Source organism: Poecile atricapillus, chromosome 2 (assembly GCF_030490865.1).
Source record: "Poecile atricapillus isolate bPoeAtr1 chromosome 2, bPoeAtr1.hap1, whole genome shotgun sequence".
Classification (NCBI taxonomy): Eukaryota; Metazoa; Chordata; class Aves; order Passeriformes; family Paridae; genus Poecile; species Poecile atricapillus.
Window position 1 is genome coordinate 84,426,005 of NC_081250.1, and position 21,327 is coordinate 84,447,331.

Sequence of the window (21,327 nt, forward strand, 5' to 3'; positions counted from 1 at the left end):
AACTTGAGTTTCTTGCATTTAGCTTTCTACAGAAAAGAAGAGCTAATGGTAGCTTTCCCTAGTACAAAATCAGAAAGCAAATTAGAGCTAAGTTACTTTCTAAAATGGCAGTCCAGTTCCTCAACCCTCTTCCTTACAAACTCTTGCTATTGCCCTCCCCTCAATGGGCATACTGGCTCTTGAAGAGGTATTTCCCTGGCCCAGATTCCCATTTGTTACTAAATTTTCTTCTCAAAAATTGGCATGGCTATTGTGTATCAAGTACCAATGCCAAACCTATCTGTCCATGAAAGCCTGTATTCCCTCCCTAAATCTTAGCTATACTCCTCTATTGAAAAGGCTACCTCAAATGTCTGAACACTGCACATGAAGTGAAACTGCTAGACAGACATGGGAGAGTGCGGACTTGAATTTGCACAAGATTGTGATGAAAAATCACAAAGTTATGAAACTCATTATTTATCACAAGCCCTTAACCAATGATGGAAAAAAATTAGCCCTGGGCCTGCCAGTATCTCTCCAGATAGACAAACTCTGCTATTTCTTCCAGGAGTAACTGAGGACACTGGCCATTCAGGCACATGGTCAAAAAAAATTTCCCACTTAGAAACAAGGCCCAATTTGGTCCTAACAAAATAGCTCAGTAACTTAGGGGAAGGAAAAGATCTTCATGATCACATATCACTACCTGGTTTACATTTCACCTGAACTACACAGAGGTGGCAGTCATTTCAGCTGTCACTAGCCCCCCCAGTCAAAGCACATCCTGTCTTTACTAGTCATTCAGGTTCTCACTGTGGTCAACAGAAAGAGGAAGAGGCACTTGTGCAACTTACCATCTTTTCTACCTTAAGACAGCATGAAACCACTTGAAAAGTACTTTCCCATGTCATCATTAACTGGAGACAAGCAACCCAAATAAGAGGTGTGGAGGTACAGAGCACACAACAAGGACCCTTGGTCAGACCATAAGGCTCATCAAGCAAAGTATGGAATGCAACACCTTCCCAAAATAGCACTTACTGTTGTTTTTGACAGGAAGCAAGCACCTACATTAAGCGATCTTGAACAGGACAGTAAAATGCTTGGACTACCATGTTTGCATCTGACAGCAGGGATCTGACAACCTAAGGGTGATTAAACCCAAATCTCTGACAGAGCTTTTATGAGACTTATGCACTGAGTTAGAGCCAACTGCTGATTTGCCCACTCATATTATGAAGCTGGACACAAAAAAGTGAAGATTACCTTCACCAAGAAATCCCAGTATCATCCTTCAAAGTTAAAAGTTTTTTATCTCCACTTCTTCCAAGCTGAGATTCAAAAAAGGACTCCTGGTAGGTGGGCAAAACAACTATGCTGGATATGTGCATTAATCTACATGCCACTTTCTAGAAGCAAAAAAATGCCACTACAGGGCAAATAACATGAAAATCATAGCCATTCCTACTACTTGTCTGTTGTAGGTTAAGACCTCCAAGTTTGTCTTACATTAATACACACGTTTTATAATTCAATGTGCAATCAATAATCAAAATAGGTATTTAATTCCAGATATTGCTAACTCAGGTGCAGCATACAAACCAAATTTGCAATCCTGTTATGCAAAGTCAAATATGTCCTTCAAAAATACTTCATTATGGTTGTAGTGCAAAAGCAGAATTGCCCAGCATAAAGAAATACTGTTCAACAGGCATTCAAAAGATCCGTTAAGTCATTGTAGGATAACTGGCCTTGCAAAAGTTTTGCACCAACACAATTAGGTTTGTACAAAAAATCATGGAAAAAGTCCTTTCATATCAGGATCAGAGTTCTGCATTGACTGCAAGTCTAAGCCAAGAAATATGAGCTACTATCCAGTCAGATTTTAAATACCTTCTCTTCAAATATTTCTGATGTATTTCTTGTACTCAGTGAGACCTTACTGGTCTGAAATTTTATATAAATATTGTGATATAATTTAAGAGGAAAAAGAATTACTTTCTCCTTTCCTACATTAAAGTATTTTAAAGTAAAGAAATTAAGACAATCAATTAATTCCCCCACAATCCATTAATTCTCAAGTCTAGACATTGCCACTATGTTGCACCTAATATGTTCAGAAAAGACAGAGCTGTGGTAGAGATGAACTCAATTATGCAGAAAGCAGAGACTGCTGCAAACCCAAAGAATGCAGTCATTATGAATCATGTCTGACACTGTACACATTTTTTATATTACTTTTGCTGGAATTTTACTAGGGTCTCCCCTTTCTTAATGGCTAGTACTTGGATGTAGGGCTATTAGCACTTCCAGGCCTCTAGCACAGGGATAAAAGAAGCCCTTTGCATGCACATCATCCTTGAGCATTTTGATAGACAAGTTAAATATCACAGTTTTTACAGCTGCACACTGGAGAAAGCTTGGGAAAGAGGCAAAGTGGAGAAACTGATGTGAGCATGTTTACAGTGCTGTAAAATCTATTTCACCATCTTCAGAGCCAGTTTATTTATTTATTTAAGGGATAAAAGTAACATATAGAAAGCTTCCTCTGAAGTTCATTCAACTCTTTCATTTCAATGACTGTACACCATCATAGCAGTCTTTCACCTCAGAGCTATTCAGACATCAATAGGTGAACCTGCTGGAGTCACCCAAAGCCAATATCTGCTAAAGAGGCAATTTCTCTACTCACTGAAAAATGCCATTCATGCTCTGTCTCACTTCTTGCAGGACTTCTTGCTGTAACTGAAATCCTAAAAGATTTCTCTGTGACCTCTGAAGATTTCCCAAATGCTATTCCATGGACACAGAGGGCAAGACATGGTGAAACTTTACACAGAAGCTAGTGCAACCTTGGGCAGAGCACAAAGTTAATTTCTTGTTAGTCAGATTGGCTTGAAGTTCCTCTGTATTACTTAAAGTGTTGCAATTAAGTACTGCTCTAAGCTGTGATTAATTAGGCTGTAAGCAAATGCTCATTTGTAACTTGCATGCAGTGTAACGGAGAACTGAATGTTCACTGGGAGCAATGGGAAATTACACTGAAGGTACATCTGCACAAATATAGCCATCAGCCTCCTGATTTTCCCCCTCTTATGAATATCCTAGAAAATACTAAAAATGTGTTACATTGTACAAATGGTTAGAAATTGACAGTCTTTATCCCTGGGTCTGAATGTGGTGCTCTCATGGCCTCCCAGCTAACAAGCACTTCACCCCCCTTGGAATGACAGCCTCTCTCTGCAGAAGATGAGAGACTCTGGATTTAGACTAACTTTTCCACCTGTGCAGGCAAAAAAAAAACCCAACAACCCAACATCAAAAAACAACCAAAATCTCCAACAGACTAAGATGCAAATCATGGTAAGTATGCTCAAAGAAAAAGAAAAAGCATAAACCAAAACTTTCACCTAAAACAGTGACTGAATCCACATTCAGGAGTAAAACTCAGTCTCAGCACCATTCATGAAGACAACAAAAGAGGTTCTCAAATATATTTAGGACCTTTTAAATGCTAGAAAGGGACTAACATTAGCTTCAAGTGTAGCAAGAGCATTTTTCAGCAAAACATTATTTGAGTCTGCCTTTTAGAGCAGGCTCATTTGATAAAGCTGTAACAAGAGGCAAGGCTCAGCCTCACTTGGATGAGCTTCACAAAGCTTTAACAAGCTAATTCGTTAAGGAAAAAAGTCCAAAGGTCAGCCTTGGGAAAAAAATACATACAACAAACCAGCGTATAACACAGAAAAACACAAGGAGAATATCAAATACAAGGTTTTACCTGCATGACTAGATGTTGTTATTCCTGTAACATTAGCTTTTTTTTCTTTGCCTCATGAAGAGGAGGGTGATCTTTATATATTTAATGTCTATTTCTTTTCAAGCTGTCCAATAAATCCATTATAAGGTGACAGTACTGCAAGAAATCTTTTGATTTTCTCGTATACACAGTCATATATATGTATGTGTATGTGTGTATGTGTATATCTATACTTCAAACATTTAAACATAACACTGCTCTGGAGTTTGTGACAACTCAGTAAAAAGTATTCATAAAATGAAGCACAACAGGTCTTTTTCAATGCTAAAACTGTGTACCTGATACCTGATGCTTATCAAAGATCCCATCTATAGCTTCTTCAGCAGAAGTGAGTACTTGGTGAATGAGAATTGCTGAAAACATCTGTAAAGCTTTTCATAACCTCTAGAAACATTGTGGCGGCTGTCTTGCTTTGGGAGATTTTAGTAAGGAATAGGGAAAATAAGTGTTACCAGCAACAATGTGACAAGCAAGTTACTTCAGAGTAACTATATGGTCTCAAAATTTGCAGGTAAGATCATGTTCACAAATGACTCACAGAAGCCTGAGGCCGACTCCTATGTAAAATTAAATCCAGGTGTTTTTCTACGGGGACACCGTTACTTAGCTTAGAATAGTGTCATTTATGTTTTGCTCCTCCTTTTTTTTTCTTTTTTTTTTTAGCAGTTTGTTTTTAAGCAATGTTTGTTCCTTTTTCCTATTCTTATTACCTATTCTGGCAAGGATGGTAAAGAAAGACAATTTTTAAAGGTGAACACAAATGGTGAGAGGAGGAACACGAGCAAGGTCAGCCCATGGTGAGGCAGCCAACCTTCCCTGGTGACTGTCAGGCACAGGCATCAGCCCCAGCACTCAGGAGCTGCTGCCTCTGCAGCTCCTGAGCATGATTCAGTGAGCCTAATGCCTCCTCCAACAGCATGGGACATCTGGCAGACATGAAGCATGGAGCAGGAGATAACATTCCTATTAAATGTATGGATGGAGAGTACACACTGTAATCTTTGTGTGTGTGCAGGGTGAAGCAGTGTCCTAATAAGCCCATCTCTAAATAATTCAAAAAAACCAGAGCAGTTCCTCACTCATGCCAGACAAGAGATCTAGGCAGATGAAAGGGGTAGCTGAAAAGACCTGGGTGCTATGAAGTGGCACCTGTTTGGTAAAACACAGAAGCAGCTTTTAAAGGTCCCTCCCACTTTCATCCCCTTCTCCCATAAAAAATTACGGAACAGTGTTTTCCTAACTGTTAATGAAATCTCACTGGAAGTAAGTCTGCTGAGATAAAGCTACTTTATTCACATTCCCCAGAAACATCCCATGCTCAACATGGGATCTTGGATCCCAACTTCCAGCTGATAGTCCAGCCATTTTGTTTCGGAGTGCTATTCATTCCTCCCTCAGCAACACCAGAAAAAAACCAAACATCCCAAGCATGAAGCACAACAATAGTATTTCCAATTCTGTTGCTTCCTGAAATGCAGTAGGAGAAACCAGCTCCTGTAACCCCAGCAGGGTCTACCACTGGAAAGGACAAGCAATCCTAATGCCAATGGAGAAACATGAAATGTAGCTTCTATGAACCAATGGTGTCTTGTCTTTTACCAAGTCAAGATTAAACTCACTTTTATGTAAAGTTTGTAAATGATGGTCAGATTACAGCCAGGCTGAAGCAAAGATTGAAGGTACTTACATTAATTAAACAAAAACACTTTTTAGTACAGTGATTCTGCACTCTAAGGAAGAAGAGTAATATAGTAAGAATTTGATAGCAATAGGAGGCTATAAATCAAGAGCACAGAGAATTGAAACTCATCCCACAATGATTTAATTAACTCCGTGGTATTGTTATAATACAAAAATGCTATTAAATTCCAACTGACATTTCCCCCTGTTTAGGAAATGTAACAAAACTGTATCTGCAAGCTCTGGCACATCCAATGCAAGAACATCCCATTACCAAAACAGTGAACTAACTCCAAGTTCTTTCCTCCCCATGCATCCACACACAAACATCACCTAAGTGAAGATGGACATTTCAAATAGATTTCCACTTTAATCATGGGCACAGGTCACTGTCCAGGAAACTAAAACAAGTCTAAAGAAGCCTTTTTACCTGCTCTGAATGAACAGCATCCCTCCTCACACTTAAGCAACAACTGTGCTGATGGGTTGGAACAGAATAGCTTTGCCTTCCATCCCTAGAAGTAGATGCCAGCAAGCAAGCAAAACCTTGGGTGTCTTCCCAGTCCTGCACACCATACATCCACAGCATCTACCAGGGATCACCAGCAGCTCAGCTGCAGGTGCCAGCACAGCTCTGCAAGAGCTGCCACAGCTCACCTCGGGAAGAACCTCATGGTCAGCTCACCTATCAGCTGCTGGCAACAAACTGGTACCACAAGGTCACATCGGATACACACAGCAGAAGCGCTAAACTATGAGTTGGTGCCTTCTTTCACTTGCCTCACTGGGTAGCAGAAGTCCAAAAGGGCTTCTATCCAAAATGTTTAAAGTTGACCTGAACTCACACCTCAAGTCCAGACAGCACAGATGTCATATACACTTGGTGTGGCTATTCCTGCCTTGTTGAATGACTCCTTAAAGACTATCAGCACAAAGTTATGACATCTCTGATTCATCTCAACCATTCATTTACGGTATAGTTGCAGTTACTCAGTATACTGCTGGGGTTTTTTTAATTCCCTACTGCACTTACGTTTACACCAAAACGCCTTCCTGCCTGTCTCAGTAGGCACAGAGAGAATTAGAATTCCTCTCATATTATGCTTTCCCATTTTTCACTGGCTTCTCAGCCTGATAACTCCTCAGTTCTGTTAATTCCTGATCACAGAACAGCGAAGTTATATTCTAACTCTGCCACTAATAAAATATAGCAAGAGGAATGTGCAACAAAATGTGCAAGGGCACGCATAACTGAGATGCACACACAAAAATATAGTATGAACACACTAATGCAGTATTTGCAGTTAATGCAAATACTACAGACTGCTCAGTATTATTACTGTGCAACTTTAACCTTGTGCTTAACTTTAACTTGTGCTTTTTAAAACAACTGCAAATATTACTGTGTGGCTGGAGACCCAGTGGGGATGCCAGCACACATGGAGCAAGGCAGGCTTGGGCTAGATCGGTTCCATCCTGCCCTGTGTGCCAGACCACTGTCGGATGGACAGTGCGTTCCCTGCTGGTCCTGACCACACAGCCCTCCTCCCAGCACATCCCCATGACCGGAGCATCACTTCCGAGTAGGGAGCCAAAATGCTCCTGGGAGCTGGGCCAGGTTTGTGTCATTAGAAACAAAAAAAATCCCAACAAATAACATAGTCTTGGGTTTGAGCATGAGATGCCCTTAGTATTTCCAGTAATTCATGTTGGGACTGTAACTACTGTTCTGGCACTTTCCAAAAGGCAAGAACAAAGACACTCATTTCTTTCTACCACAAACCTTCTTGCTGTAAGAGGCATGAAGAAGGAGAAACAGCAGCTTTGCCTCTGTTCTGATCCCAGTCCTCAGCAGGCCACGTGCAGGGCTCCAGCTGGAGAGCCTGCAGACCCACCTGGTTACCAGCATTAACAGCACCAAGGACTGCCAATCTTTAGCTTAGTCCAGAAGGCTTGTCAGGCCTCAGATATTCATCACTCTCTTCTTCAGTAATGAGTACATGCGATTTTCAGAATGCTGTGAACTCACCCTCACCCTGATTTCAGGACAATATGTTTCCATGAGAGAGGAGATAAGATAGCAAGTAATGCAACATCCTCCCTACACTGCCCATCAAATTTAACTCGTTTCGTTTGGGAAAGTTTTATTTCTCCAAACAAGAGAGGGGCACCCAAATGCGTGCTTTCATGCATTAGATCACAGCCCTGCAGCAGAGGCCTGCTCTTTACCTATTTTTTCCAAACACAATTGCAACTGCCTTTAAAAAAAAGCAAGTTAAACATGCTCCAGAGCAATTTATGTATGATTGATTTACTTAGCATAAGAGACTTGCTTTAAAGAGAGATTTGAGAGAAACAACATGATGTGTCATGACAGATACTCATGAAAATCCATGTTTTAAAGTTGGGCTAAAGGGAATGCCTACACTTGGACCTAAGGAAATGACCAGATTATATCCAGCTACAGATTTGGCCTGTTTAGAGAAAGTAATGCCCTGTTGACTCACTCAGATGTCAGTATTTATTCTCAAAATGTCTTGTTGCTAAAGATTGTTCCACTGAAGGATCAAATACAAAATTCGCTGTGGCACACGCAAAATCTAATTTAGTACATAGTGCCTGCATTATACAGAAGTTCATATTTTTATGCAGCTTCTCTTTAGAAAATCAACATCCTCATCTTCAAAAGAACGAATATAAAAGTTTTATGGGAAGAAAAATAAAACAAAGTGCATCATAACGAGTAATTAGAACAATAAAAACTAAGAAGTCTGTTTACACAAGTTCCCTTGAAGGGTAACTAAATCCGGAAAAAAGAATAACATTAATTCATATCCATTTGTGAATTTAATTTGCTAGAAAAGAGTAAACAGTTTGAGTACATCAAACTGCTTTTTGGAAGTTTGCCTGGGCTGTATAGAGGGGGGGATGTGAGAAATTTGCCCTATTTTTACAGTTGAAAGCTTCATTGACTCACACAAGATACTTAAGCCTAATATCCTGTGGCATTGTGGTGACCTACATGTAATTATTGCATGCTTTTTCCAAAATATCTGTACACAACCAGAAATTATAACTTAAGTTACCAACTAGTTCTTCGTTTATACCAGGAACACAAAGACGGATGTCAATTGGCAGTATGGTAGCTGTCTGATGTTTTTAGCAATCTCTTGGACAAATGTTTGGTCTTGGTTTGGTGTAATTTTCTGGTTTCCATTTTTCTTAGACAAACATATTTATCCTGTTAAGTAAACGATGTTTTAAAAACTTTCAGCTATCTCTTCTCCTGGCCTGCGACCACTGCACCCACTCAGACACAGAGTGATCTTGTGTTTGTAGGTGTGCATGAGCCTTACATACAAAGATGTGGGGAAAAGGGAGAGAAAAATAGCAAGTGGTCTTGCAATACCCCTGGTGTCACCCAGACCATGTTATTCCTGCTTCTGCCTTTTCTTGCCCTTTCAATGCATGGAAAGTGGGAGCGCTCTCAGAGGTCTGCTAAAGTTTTGGTCTCTGTAGTGATGGGCAGACGGGTCATACTTAGAGGACAATCGGGCACATGATGAAGAGGGGGATATTTGGGCATGCACTGAACAGGGAGTTCCTCACCTGTCAGCCTCCCAGCCAAGCTCACAGACAATGCTGCTCTAAGCTCAAGGACTTATGAGCTCTTTGTCAGCTACCACTTGGAGGATCATGGTTTCTCCAAGCACAAGACATCTGCACTGTCTCACTCACCACACCACCAACTGAAGTAGCTACTGATTCAACAGCACAACCAGTTGGTACTTTTCATCCAGGTGCTCACCAGCTGGTTGGCTACATTACTAGAACTTCAGCTGTGACTATTTTTACAGACCCATGTCCTGTTCACTATTAACAACTGACATCTAACATTTTTCACTGTAAAACTAAGCTCAAAGTGTGCCATTTCCACCTGCAGACCTGTAATAAAGGATCATACTGCTGAACTCCAAAGAAGCATGGATCTCTTTAATTACAAATAATTTATGAATGCTTATCACCAGGTTTGTTGGGTCACACAGACTTGTTAGCACTGTGGATGCTGTTCAGTGCAGGATAGCCTTTGAAATGTAAAATAAAAGTTCACAGTCATTTCTCCTCTAAGTCTTTTACTACTAAATTATATGTCAGTTTCTCAACCTTTGTGTGCTCAGAAAAAAATGATCCACAAGATTAAGTTCATTTTCTAAAGCAAAGAAGATTATCCAGAGTTAAAAAAAACCTCTAACAAACAAATCTGAAATTATTTTAATAAGCCTAACACTCCAGTTCTACTTCCCAGATTACTTCTCCCATTAAATGAGTATCCCATTTGCCTACACGTTTTTAGTTTTGTGCTGGTACTGAAGACCTGTTATTTCCCACTGTTGTCTGTCTTCTGGGGAGCAGCTGCAGTATGCTGCTGCAGCCATCAGCTTTAAAAGCAGAATTCAATGCCTGACTGGCAGCAGAGTTAGAGGTGGCATACTGCTTCCTGCTGCAGTGAAATTAGTACCATTACCCAACAGACCTCGTAAAAATATTTTCAAAAAATTGAAATTATTTCATTTTTCTGAGCACAATAAAGAAAATGCTTTGTCACCATGAGAAGACAGTAAAAAGAACCTAGCACAAAAAAGTAAGAAAGGTTTATTACAGTTATTTTTCACTCTTCTACTGTTTTTACATTTCTCTGCTGAGCCAAGAGTAGGAAACAAATGCAGAACAGTGCATAAAGCAATGCTGTGAACTGCTTGTTAAAAAAGCAGTGGCAACTGCACAAAAAAATAAGGAAAATACTCAGAAGCAAAAAAAAAAAAAAACTCAGGCTCCAGCTACAGAATAAAATTTTGCATATGAGAAAAGACAATATCCATTTTTTCAGCCCAAAATATAATTCAAGCTTTATGACCTGAAAGCTCCTTTACTCACTCTTTCAATCACATATGCATCCTTTTCCTACAGGGAACAATATACTGGGTAAAAATATAACTTCTAGTAAAAACCTGAATAGAGCTGGCATTTCTTTATGCCTAAGGCTTGGCAATATGACATAAGATTCTTCTATGTTCAACAAGACTTGATCTTTAAATTCCTCTTGCATAACCACTACTAGATCTTATCAATGGAGAAGTTGTATTTTACAATTATGAGATAACACTGAGGTGTTTCAGGAGGAACAATACTAACATTTCCTTTCTTACCAAGTCATCAGACCCTCTAGCTTCGCAGTGATCTCTCCACTGTTTCACATGTTCAGCAAACAAAATACTCACTTCTTTCTGAAATCCCTAAAGGCTATGTTAACTGAGACCCTCTCAAGTGCCACAAATATGGGCTGACCAAAGGCAACACTTCCTCCATACCATGCGTGTGCCATGATGCCCTGTGTGATCAGACCTGCAGCACTGCTGACTGGAACTGCTATTTGCTTATTTACCTGTAGATGCTTGAGAAGCACCAAAAGAATTCACTAGCACCACATATATCCCATGTAAACAGAATGGCTCATTCCCATCTCCAATTTTAATCTGGGTTCATAATTTGCAAGCAGAGAACCTGAAATTAAACATCTGGATGTTTTACCTTGGTTAGCATTTCTCATTTTATTTATATTTTCCTTAAAGCACAACTTATTTTCCCTAACTGCCAGGTATTAAAATTTGCTATTGCAGTCCTTTAACTAAGCTCATCACTTGTTTTATTAACCAGTAGTTTGTACTCTATTGACGGACATTTATCTCAGCCAGAGCATGTCCTAAAATAATTTACTCAAGTTCCCAAACTCTACATTTTTAAATGCGTTGAAGTTGGAAAGATGTATAACATTCTTTAAGTTACTTATGTTTTTCACTTGTGATGTTTAGCAGACTCCTGTGAAGGGTGCTAAACCTGAGTTAAACAAATTTCAAGGAAGATTAACTGAGAGATTATTTTATTATCCAATAATATTCCATGTTTAAAATTAAGTTGTTTTCTTCCATCATGAAGAAACCAAGCCTACTCTCTTTTATTTTACCATTAATACTTTAAAACCAGAAGTTTTTTTTTCAGTTTTGTTTCTTTAAGCTTTCATTAAAGAGAGTAATATACTTTGTTATACAGGAAAAGAACACTTTTCTATTCTTCCCTCACCGAGAGCCAGTGTTTCTCAACTGCCTCCAATGAGTTGATATGCTGAAATGAACAGTGTATTTGCATCTACAAAAGAAACCATTATTGCCCAACATGCTTTACCTCCTCAACTTGTACCCTAAAAGGTTTTACCACTATAACAGACTGCCTTTGATTAAAAAATTCAGCAGCACACATATCTATACAATATAAACTATTTCATTTTAGGCTTTCAAACATTTGTCAAAAATTTTCATTTTAAAGTAAGGTAAAATAATTTTTTAAAAAATAAGGTAAAACTTGGGAAAATAAAAGATCGTCTATTCTGCCTTTATAGCCATCTTCTTACATACATTAAAAGACTAGTTATTTTTATATTTATCTGCAGTTAAACCACTGATTTCTAAATTCCATCAAAAACTGATTCACAGATCATTTAGGGTTCCTTAAGGTTTTACAGAGCTAAGTTTAGGGTAGCTTGGATAATTTTAGTAAAACATAGAGCTAAAAGGCAAAGAAACCCTGAACCTGGGCAATATTTGGAGAGGTAAACACAGGTTCATCAGAGGCTAGAGTTTATTTCAGAGAGACAGGTATGCTGCTGTTCTGCTGGCAAGTGCCAGGAGGCAGAATTGCCCCTGTTTTTATCTCCCCAGAGTCACATCAACACTGCTTTGGCAAAACAGCCTCTCTGCTTAGCCAGTAACTGTGTCTCTGACAGGGCCCTGTGCTAAATTCCCAATGGGATGACTCAATTTTTTCCCAGGGCATGATTTGGTTACCTGTCTTGTATGTGTAAGAAATACAGTAAAACCAGTGGAGATGCACTGTGTCTCTCAGAAAAGGAGGCGGCTGTTTATGGCACTGTAATGCAACACAGAACATATGAGGGGTCTACTGCTTGCAGCTGAACCACCCAACCAAGCCCTTTATCTCTGAGAGGATGTAGGAGCTAATTACAAACTAATTGAGCAGTGACACAGAACTTCTCAATATTTTTGGGTACTCAAGAACTCAAGATGTAAGCCAATAGTCAGAGTAACCCATCTTTTCATTCCCATGCAGGTCAGCACAGCTTACAAAATAAAGGTTTTTGAGACCAGCTTTAGTCTTCAAGTGTGCTTGAGGAATGATATAAAACAAGATGATTGTTTTTATAGAGTGGAGTAGGACAGAGAAGAAAAACTGCTGTGTTGCTGAAGTTACTACTCTGGACCACATGAGAACTTGGTCTGGGCTATCTTAACTGCTAAGAACCCAGAAAATTACTCCACCAGCTTTCTGTGAGACAACCTTCTTAAATACCATTACAATGAGCTGTGCATAGTTACAAGCTCTAAGAACGCCTTTGGTTTTTGAGCAGGTTCATGAAAAACAGCAGATAAAGTACCACAATATCTTTAGAGAATTCAGCTGTTCAGTGTTTTTGTGGCACCTCTAATATGCAGTATAAGAGGCACAGATCCTCATCCAACTCTAAGCTAATTCAGAATTATTCAGAATTATTAAATCTTTAGGTTGAATAACAGAATCTGAAGGATATTAAGCATTACTGCTTCATTCACAACATGCATTTTTCTGAAAGATGCTTACTTCATCTTTACACTTCTCTCTTACAAACCTTTCAAAAACTGACTGAAGCCTATTTGAAGATACCCTCTCAGCCAATGCTGCCCTACTCACAAAGTCTACAAGTGTTTTACTTATCTGGAAGCTTTCCTTCTCCCTTCAAAATGAAGTAGTCCACTGCTGGTCTGCACACGAATGGATGACCCAAAGCTTCATCCCATACTCACATGCTTACTAGCAGGTTGACTCTGAGGTAAAGATCCAGGGGCCAGCACTGGAGAGCTTGCGGGACTACAAAGTTCTGGGAAGGGATTTGGGATGGCCGGCAAAGATGACGTTCGGAATTGCTGTTCTTCCTCTTGAAGACGCCTATAAACACAGAAGCACTACGCATTAAGAGGAGCAAACTGGCATCACTAGACCTGATTCTCCTGGCCCAGCGTTTGTGATAATGACACTAAAGACAAGGAATCAAACACACTCTTTTTCTAGGTAACTAGTATACAGTTACAGCAACTCCTAGCACAAAGTAGGTAATTGCATGTGAAAAATGACTGGTCAGGCATCTGTACTTGTTTTGTTGCTCATAATTTGATTACTTGGGTGAGTAACTGAGGTAACTGTGCAAATAAAATAAACAGAAATATCTAGCTGTACTCAATGTTGTAAGCACAAGATTACAAGCTTAAGCTGTGTGTGCCAGAAAGTCAGTAAAGCTCTTCCAAACCAGTGAGAAAGAGGAGAAAACAATGGCAGTCACTCAGAGCCAAATTCCAAGCGGATTTGAAAACAAACATGTACCCCACTGTAAAGTTCTCTAAGATGAGACTTAAACCAATACTGTCACCTCCTTATAATACCAGATTCTATCTCCAAGCAACGCGGCATTTCCTGAAGAAATGAAAATTCAAATATGTGGCTTTAGCAGTAAGCAATAAACTGGAATTACACCCTCCCACCTTGTGCTCATTGTACAGTTACTGTTCAGACAAGTGTGCATCTGCCAAAGTACGCCTCATGAGTCTACATATAACGGAGCTTCAAGTTCCCGTTTATAATACACCTGAAGTGCCCACACCAACAAAAAAAACCCTAAAACATACGAGAAAAGCTGTAAGACCTATTCATGGCTACACAGATGGCTTTTGGTTTCCCTGCTGCCAGGACATCACCACTGAAGATGCACTAGCTGACTGCAGCAGGCTGCCCTTCAATGCCTAAGCAGAAGGCACCATCTAGTGGTAATCATGAAAGTTTTCAAATCAACTAACTCCTGGATTTGAAAGGCATCTCATTAAAAACTGAGTTTGCTGTCATTTTTCTGCAAGCCTTCAGCAAGCAGAGACTTCCTTAACAGTCTCCTGGGAGACAACTGCTGGTTTTGCCCCTGGCAGCGTGTCTCACTCAGGGTACTCTCACTGTCTTTGCCTGTAACAGAACCTGGGGGATAACAAAATTTAACTACTGTGAAATCTGCCCCTCAGGTAACTTTGTCCTGCAATTTAGTTGCCTTGGTGTTCCATGAATGAACCTTACAGATCTGAGGGGGTGCAATAAATAGCAGGTTCCAACTGTAACTATGACAACAACTACTTGACCTGCTTATTTTTATTTTTATTTTTTTTTGGTGCTTCCCATGTGTGCAGTTCTCTACAGCATAGGATAAAAGGACAGTGTAAGATTCTTCAGACCAGTAGACATGTCATATCTGTGCAACAGTGTGCTGTACTTCAAGTTTTTGACTGACCTCCACTGTAAGAAGTAGAACCACAGACTCAATATAATCAGAAAGGTGTGGTTTCCTGAAGCTGGGAATTCTCTGTGCTGTGCTCTGCTGCACCTGTACTGCTGCCAGTGGATCATTTACTTCGTAACTGATACACACAATCTGTGCTCCTAGGAGACCACAGTCAATCACTCTGTTCTGGTGGCAAACAAGTTGGGTCCAGATAACCCTGAATAGAAGCTTCACCATTATCTTCTTTGATGATGATAAGCACAGGATATTCTGGTGTGCATGGAAGTACAGATTTCAAAAAGGCAAAGTGTTCTCAAAACAAGAATTGCTAAGTTATTAAATGCCAAAGAATATTTAAGTGTTTTGACTGAGATATTTACAAAATATCAACAGCTGTAGTACACCAGAGAGTACATTTTCTAGTACAGCCAAATTTGAGGTTAACTATGAAATACCTATAGAACTAATCGCATCATCAGCTTAGTTGCACTGCATACCCCATTTAAACAGAAAAGCTGCCTTTAGTATACTATTCCTATAAGCAATACATCAGTGTAAAGAGTTAGAAGCCACCCCTTCCACACTTGGAATTTTTCTTTTATTATATTATTACTTTTCTCTTCCTTCAAAGAAGAAATTGTTAACTAGCAGGAAAGAAATTAATTGACCTACTCATGCTGACAGGAGCTCCCTTCCTCCTACTGCCTAAAAAGATTTTAAGAACCTGTACATCACCTATATACTCTCCCATCACCTTCAAGAGATTTCCACTTGAAGCCTGTATTCCAGTCCTCAGCCTTTCAACACGGGGACAACTTTAACACTATTTTTTTGGTAATGACTTACACAGCGCACTCAAGTGAGTGAGTTGAAAGTGTTCTGGGCAGCTAAATAACTAAGACACGCTCTTTTTTTGTTGGTCTTAAACCATTCAGGAAACCTCCACAAAGAGAGATGCACTTTCTGTATATCAAAAGTAGTCAAGCATACCCTCATCTATCTACATGATCTCTTACGTTTAAGAAAACCTATAGGCTGTCAGTAGACACCAGACTTGAGAGCACTGGTTTTAATAGTTTGGAAAAAAATCCAAATATGGATATAGCTTCTGCCAATTGCTACCAATGACACACTTCTACAAATCAGCTACTGCAGAAACATCAAACCTTGACTAAAAGAAAGGTGATAACATGTGGAAATATTATGATCTTCACCTACTTAGTACATTTTTCTATGCAAATGTCCTGTCTAGCACTATTAAGTTCCTTACCAAAGTGGATCTCCTATTTTAAAATACAGTTATTTTGAAGCCAGTTCATGACAGTTTATGGAAAAGGAGGCAAGTGCCTTGTACCTGACTGCCATGATGCGCACTGGCTGGGAGCGCTGCACCTTCTGCCTTGGGGACATGGGCTGCAGGGTGCCGGACCCCGAGGATGGCAGCTGGCTGCGGTTCAGCTGGCCATTCTGAAGGAGCGGAGTGGTTTCCGACTGCATACTGCATGTAGAGTATAAACTTTCAAATGAGGAATTCATGTCGTTTACCAAAGCTTCCAGGTCCACATCGTCATCTGAAAGGTAAAAAAAAGGCAGTGTAACATACCTGGAAGTCCCAGGCAAAGGAAATGTGGCAAGAGCAAAGACTAAGTTTCAGTAAAATTATCACATAATTATTTAACTACATTTTTACAGTGCAAATTATTATTGCAGAAATAAGGTATTTCTTTTAAAGTAGAGAACCACAACTGTTAACAGCCAGCAACGGACATTTGTTTTGTCTTCCATGGTGAAAAGCTATGGACACAGTATTTACTATATATGTGTGTGTGTGTATGTGTGCATATAGAACCAGAATTTGGTGCAATTGTTAATAATAATAATGCTAATGTGAAACACCACTTCATTTACTGATAAACTGCCATATGTTTCCAAAGCATATCACTTGCAAATACCTCAGTTTGCTTGGCAATATATCAAGTTTAGATTGTCCAATACTGTAATAAATACTTTGCAAGACCAAATAATTTACAAGAAAAAAAACTAAGACAGTGCTGCAGAGCTAGAAGACACCATTATACAAGTGATCATTATATCTTGTTAAAAATCCTACTATATCTTTGTGATATGGTATTTTGAAGGGCAGTCCAATGACTTTCAAATAAAAAGATCTTGTGTATTCTTGCTCTTGCAGTGTGATAGATAGAATTCTACCTTAAAGAGTACAAAGTAAATCAACCAAGGATGTGTTGTGGCTGGCTGGAAGAACATCAGTTCCTAAAAAGGGCACCAACCTTACCTCATTGTAAATAAGTAACTTGTGCTCAATCATTCCTCCTCAATGATCATAAGTACTCTGCAAGACAAGAGAACTCTGCAAGCCCTTTGCACTAACCACTCTCTGAACTCCTCTTGCAGAGCACTGTAATTACTCTCTAGCCACAAGTTACATCACTCCTTATCAGGAGTTCAGCGGGCTGACGAACACACACATTGATATCTGCTTCTGGTTACAGCACAGCCACTGCCTGAACAGCTACTCCTGACCAAACAGAGCTTTGTGCAGCCAAAAATGTGCCCTTGTTTTCCAGCCATATCAACTGCCGTGGCGAAACATACCATTGCTGCCTGCAAACCTTCCATCTCACAAAACTCTTCCTGACAGGGATGGAGAGACAAGCCATGAAGGTGGCAAAAACACACTGCATTTTCCAATATCCATTCTTTTGTCATGATTTCTAGGTAAATGAACCATCAGAAGCACCTTGCAACCAGTTGCACTATCTTCTTTTAGATACCATAAATGATTTGGTACAAGTATCACATTTCTTGAGAATATAGCCTAAAACAGCATCACTCAATTTCTGTCCACCAGCAACATGCCTTGATAACCATAATGAGATCTGAACATGGCATTTACAATTTACATTTACAATGGCAATTGTATAAGGATGCTGATGATCTCCATTCTCAGTGTTGGGTGAACAAAAGATCTGCTCAGAATTAAACAGGTTACTGGTCATGCCCCTACACCTGAGCTCTATTTAGTGACCTGAAATACCATGTTTCTCACTGAAAGTCAGTAGGCTCTTTACTATAAAGTAACAGCCACTTAGCCTTCACTTAGAACATACTCAAGAGGATTTTAAGGTTTGAACATATGTCAAAAAAAAAAAAAAAAAAAAAAAAAAGAAAGAAAGAAAGAAAGAAGGAAGAGAAAGGAAAAAACCACAAACACATCACCCCACAAACAGGTTTCTTCCTTTCAATTATTTATGATAATTTACCTCAATTTTTGTATTTAACAGCTACTACACTACTGCTGAGACTCACCCTCACTAGGTTACACCATCTCTGTATGTCAGCTTAGTTGATGGATTTTCAACAATCTAAGCTTTGCTTTGCTTGGACAAAGTCTACAATAATTTTCCTGCTATTTTTAGTGATCTTGAGACAGAGCTGCAATTTGAATTTCATTCCATCCTCCAGATTTTTATCCTGTTGGGAGAGGACATTTAGAAAACACTTCTCGAGCAATCACAAGGGAACCACAGAAGTAGAAAGAGGAAGAGGCCAAATTACAAGGCTTTTAAATTTTATCATTCATCTAAAGTACTGAGCTGTAGGGTGTCAGATGGCTGTCAAGTAAATGCTTAGGGGTTGGACATAGGAGACATAAAAGACAGACTCTGACCACAGAGTCAGGGAGTAAATTACAGCAACTAACAGCAATTGTTTAGCATGCTGAAAAGCAGAAAGAGAAGAAGTTGAGGCATATATTCAGTGGGAGTCCATATGGCTTGGTCCCTGAGGGTGCTAATTTATTAACCATTTAGACAAAGCTATTAGTGTGCAAGATCATTAAGTTTTCAGGTGACTGTAACATGGGAGGAACAATTAAGAGTCATCTCAAGCTATCCCTGAATAAGCAAATAATTGCAAAGGTGTCCTATGTAGCTTAATATACGTGAAATGAGGGACTTCATGCAAAACACTAAGCAAAACAAGTACATAGTTTAAAGCATTGAATTACCATTAGCAGGCTTTTAAGTATATCAATTACATGCCTAAGTTCAATTTCTAGTAGGACAGGCACTGACAAGGTGCATATAAAGTTCTCCTAATAATATGCTGCACTGAAGTCCAGAATCTGGTTTCACTCCTCTGTCAGCTCCTTTTCTCTGCAGATGCAGCACTGTTAATAATAGTCCTCAGTATCGTTAAAAAACTTTCGCAGGAGCAAAAGATCCTTAAGATCCTTAAGCTTTTTGAAGACAAAGCCTGAAATCTTGAATTTCAGACAGTTTCATCTCTATACAATGGCATTCACTACTAAATACCATTATGTTTCAGAGAGATTTCAGCATGATGCAATAAGAAACATCACTGCTGTAGCCTACACCTCCAAAGTGCCAGCAGATGTCTCAGCCTGCCAAGTAATCCAGTATGCTACTGTGATGGCTCTCCACAGAGTTTAACTAAACAAAAATCAAATAATCAAACAAGATTCAAGTTTCAACCATATGCAAGTATACTGTTCAGAAGGGTATTTAATATATAGTGCAATCCTTCAAAGTATCTTTCTCTCCCAACCAGTGAGATCCCGCCTCCATCAAGACAACCCTATACAGATTTTTTTTTTTCAGACAAAAACTGACTTTGAGAAGGCTTGCTACTTAACAGCAAAATTTGCAAATCATTGAACTTTGAGCACAGCACAGCACCATACTGGTCCTCTAAGTATATACACATAGATTTTGTGACTGACCTGAAAGAATCCAGCAGGCAGAGTGAGTTGCAGGTAGCTGAGGAGCTTCCAGCTCCCCAAATATCTTGCATACATGCACTTCCAGGGATACAATACGGTATTTTCCTTAATCTGTATTGAATTCTGCCGTAAGATCAAGGAGTACGAAAGTGGATATTCAAGGTCTAGTCCGTTTCAATTGAACAGCACAGAAACTACTTATCACTTCCATGCACAAACATGCAAACAGCCCTTAGTTTTTGACTGTCATTTTTAAAGGAGAACAGTTGCCAAACCTAGCTCTGACATACTTCTGGTGGTGGACAGGGACAGTTTTGTAGACTCTTCTGTGAGCAATCTTCTTTCCCAAACTGGAATCAAAGTGAACGCACTGGAAGCTGTCTGAACTTCATTTTGTTTCTGTGCCCACAACTTGTTAAACTTTGGCTTTTTTCAGAAACCAGCTCCACTGGATATTGCAAGCAATATTTTTGGTAAAGTAAATAATGATTTCAATTACAAGAAAAGGTTTAAAAGCTCAATTCAAGGAAAGAGGGAAACTTTGTTAGAAAAACTCTACTAAGCTAGTGAGGTAAAATATCATGCTCCATAAAACAAAGCATCTTGAATACATTTTTAATGTTTTTGAGCATAACATAGAAGGGATGATAACTCCTAAATTAGGCCTGAGCAAACTTTAATCTGTACTTAACCATGTCCCACTTGCCTTTCTGCTTCTAGCCCTTCTCTATCCTCTACATCCTCATTTATTTACTTATTTTGGTAGCTGTTGGCCTTGACATGTTAAGCTCAGCTAACAAGACTAAGCAGATTCCACTTATTCTGAAGCAACATAAAGCTGAAATGATCCTGCTCATCTTCAGCTGTGCCAGCTTCCTGAAGAAAGCAGGTATTTTCACAGCTGTCAAGGGGCTCACTGCATTGCAGAAATTCTATTTACTGCAAAAGAGATTAACATGGAAAGAATCTCAGCTTTGGACTACAGACAATATACATTTTATGTCCCTGACAGTTCAGCAAATATCCTTCCCTTTCATATATGGTCCACAGTTCATAGCGAACACTTTGAAAAACATCACAGGACCTAAATTAGTTGTGCTTTAAGAGGCTTGTAAAAACATTTTATTAAAAAAAAATAAAATTCCATCATTTTTTAATTTAATCACCCAACTTCATCCCTTACATCAGTTCTGAGATAACTGATGCAAGACCTACTAGGAATTTGGTAGAAGGTTTATAAAAAGACTATCTAGCACTTTTGTGTTGCCATGGAATTAAGTCTGATACCACATGAAACCTAACAGCACATATATAAACAAGTGTTCTGTACAGTAAGGCAGCTGTTAACTGATCACCTATTCCTTTTTGATAACCTAACACCAGCAATCAGTCCCCCAAAATGAGTTTCAGAGCAGCATATTCAAGAGCCATCTTGACAAAATAGAAATGCTAAGATACACCTAATAAAAGATTTCACTGAAGTTAGAGCTGAGTAGGGCATGGTATCCAAGTTGTGAGCAGCCCCTCCAGCACATGTGAATTAACCCTCAAGGAGACAGATGGAAACAGTGAAAGAAAAGGATCAGACAATTGCATATAGCCTACAATCCTGTATTGATGATGCAGTGTAACACTATGTAAATCATAGGTGATACA

The 21,327-nt window shown here is 39.2% G+C and overlaps 1 protein-coding gene across 10 annotated transcripts in view; it reads right to left on the bottom strand.

Moving 5' to 3' along the window:
• The window catches only part of GRB10 (growth factor receptor bound protein 10), a 147,901-nt gene that overhangs the window by 39,321 nt on the left and 87,253 nt on the right, over positions 1–21,327 (bottom strand). For all 10 annotated transcript variants that reach the window (XR_009276800.1, XR_009276798.1, XR_009276799.1 and 7 more), the window contains 2 exons: positions 16,261–16,477; positions 13,396–13,537 (listed from right to left, as the gene is read on the bottom strand). Coding sequence is in view for 6 of the 10 variants with exons in the window: in XM_058830917.1 (XP_058686900.1) it covers positions 13,396–13,537; positions 16,261–16,477 (359 nt within the window). In the remaining 4 variants the exon portion in view is untranslated. The remainder of the gene's footprint in view (positions 1–13,395; positions 13,538–16,260; positions 16,478–21,327) is intronic.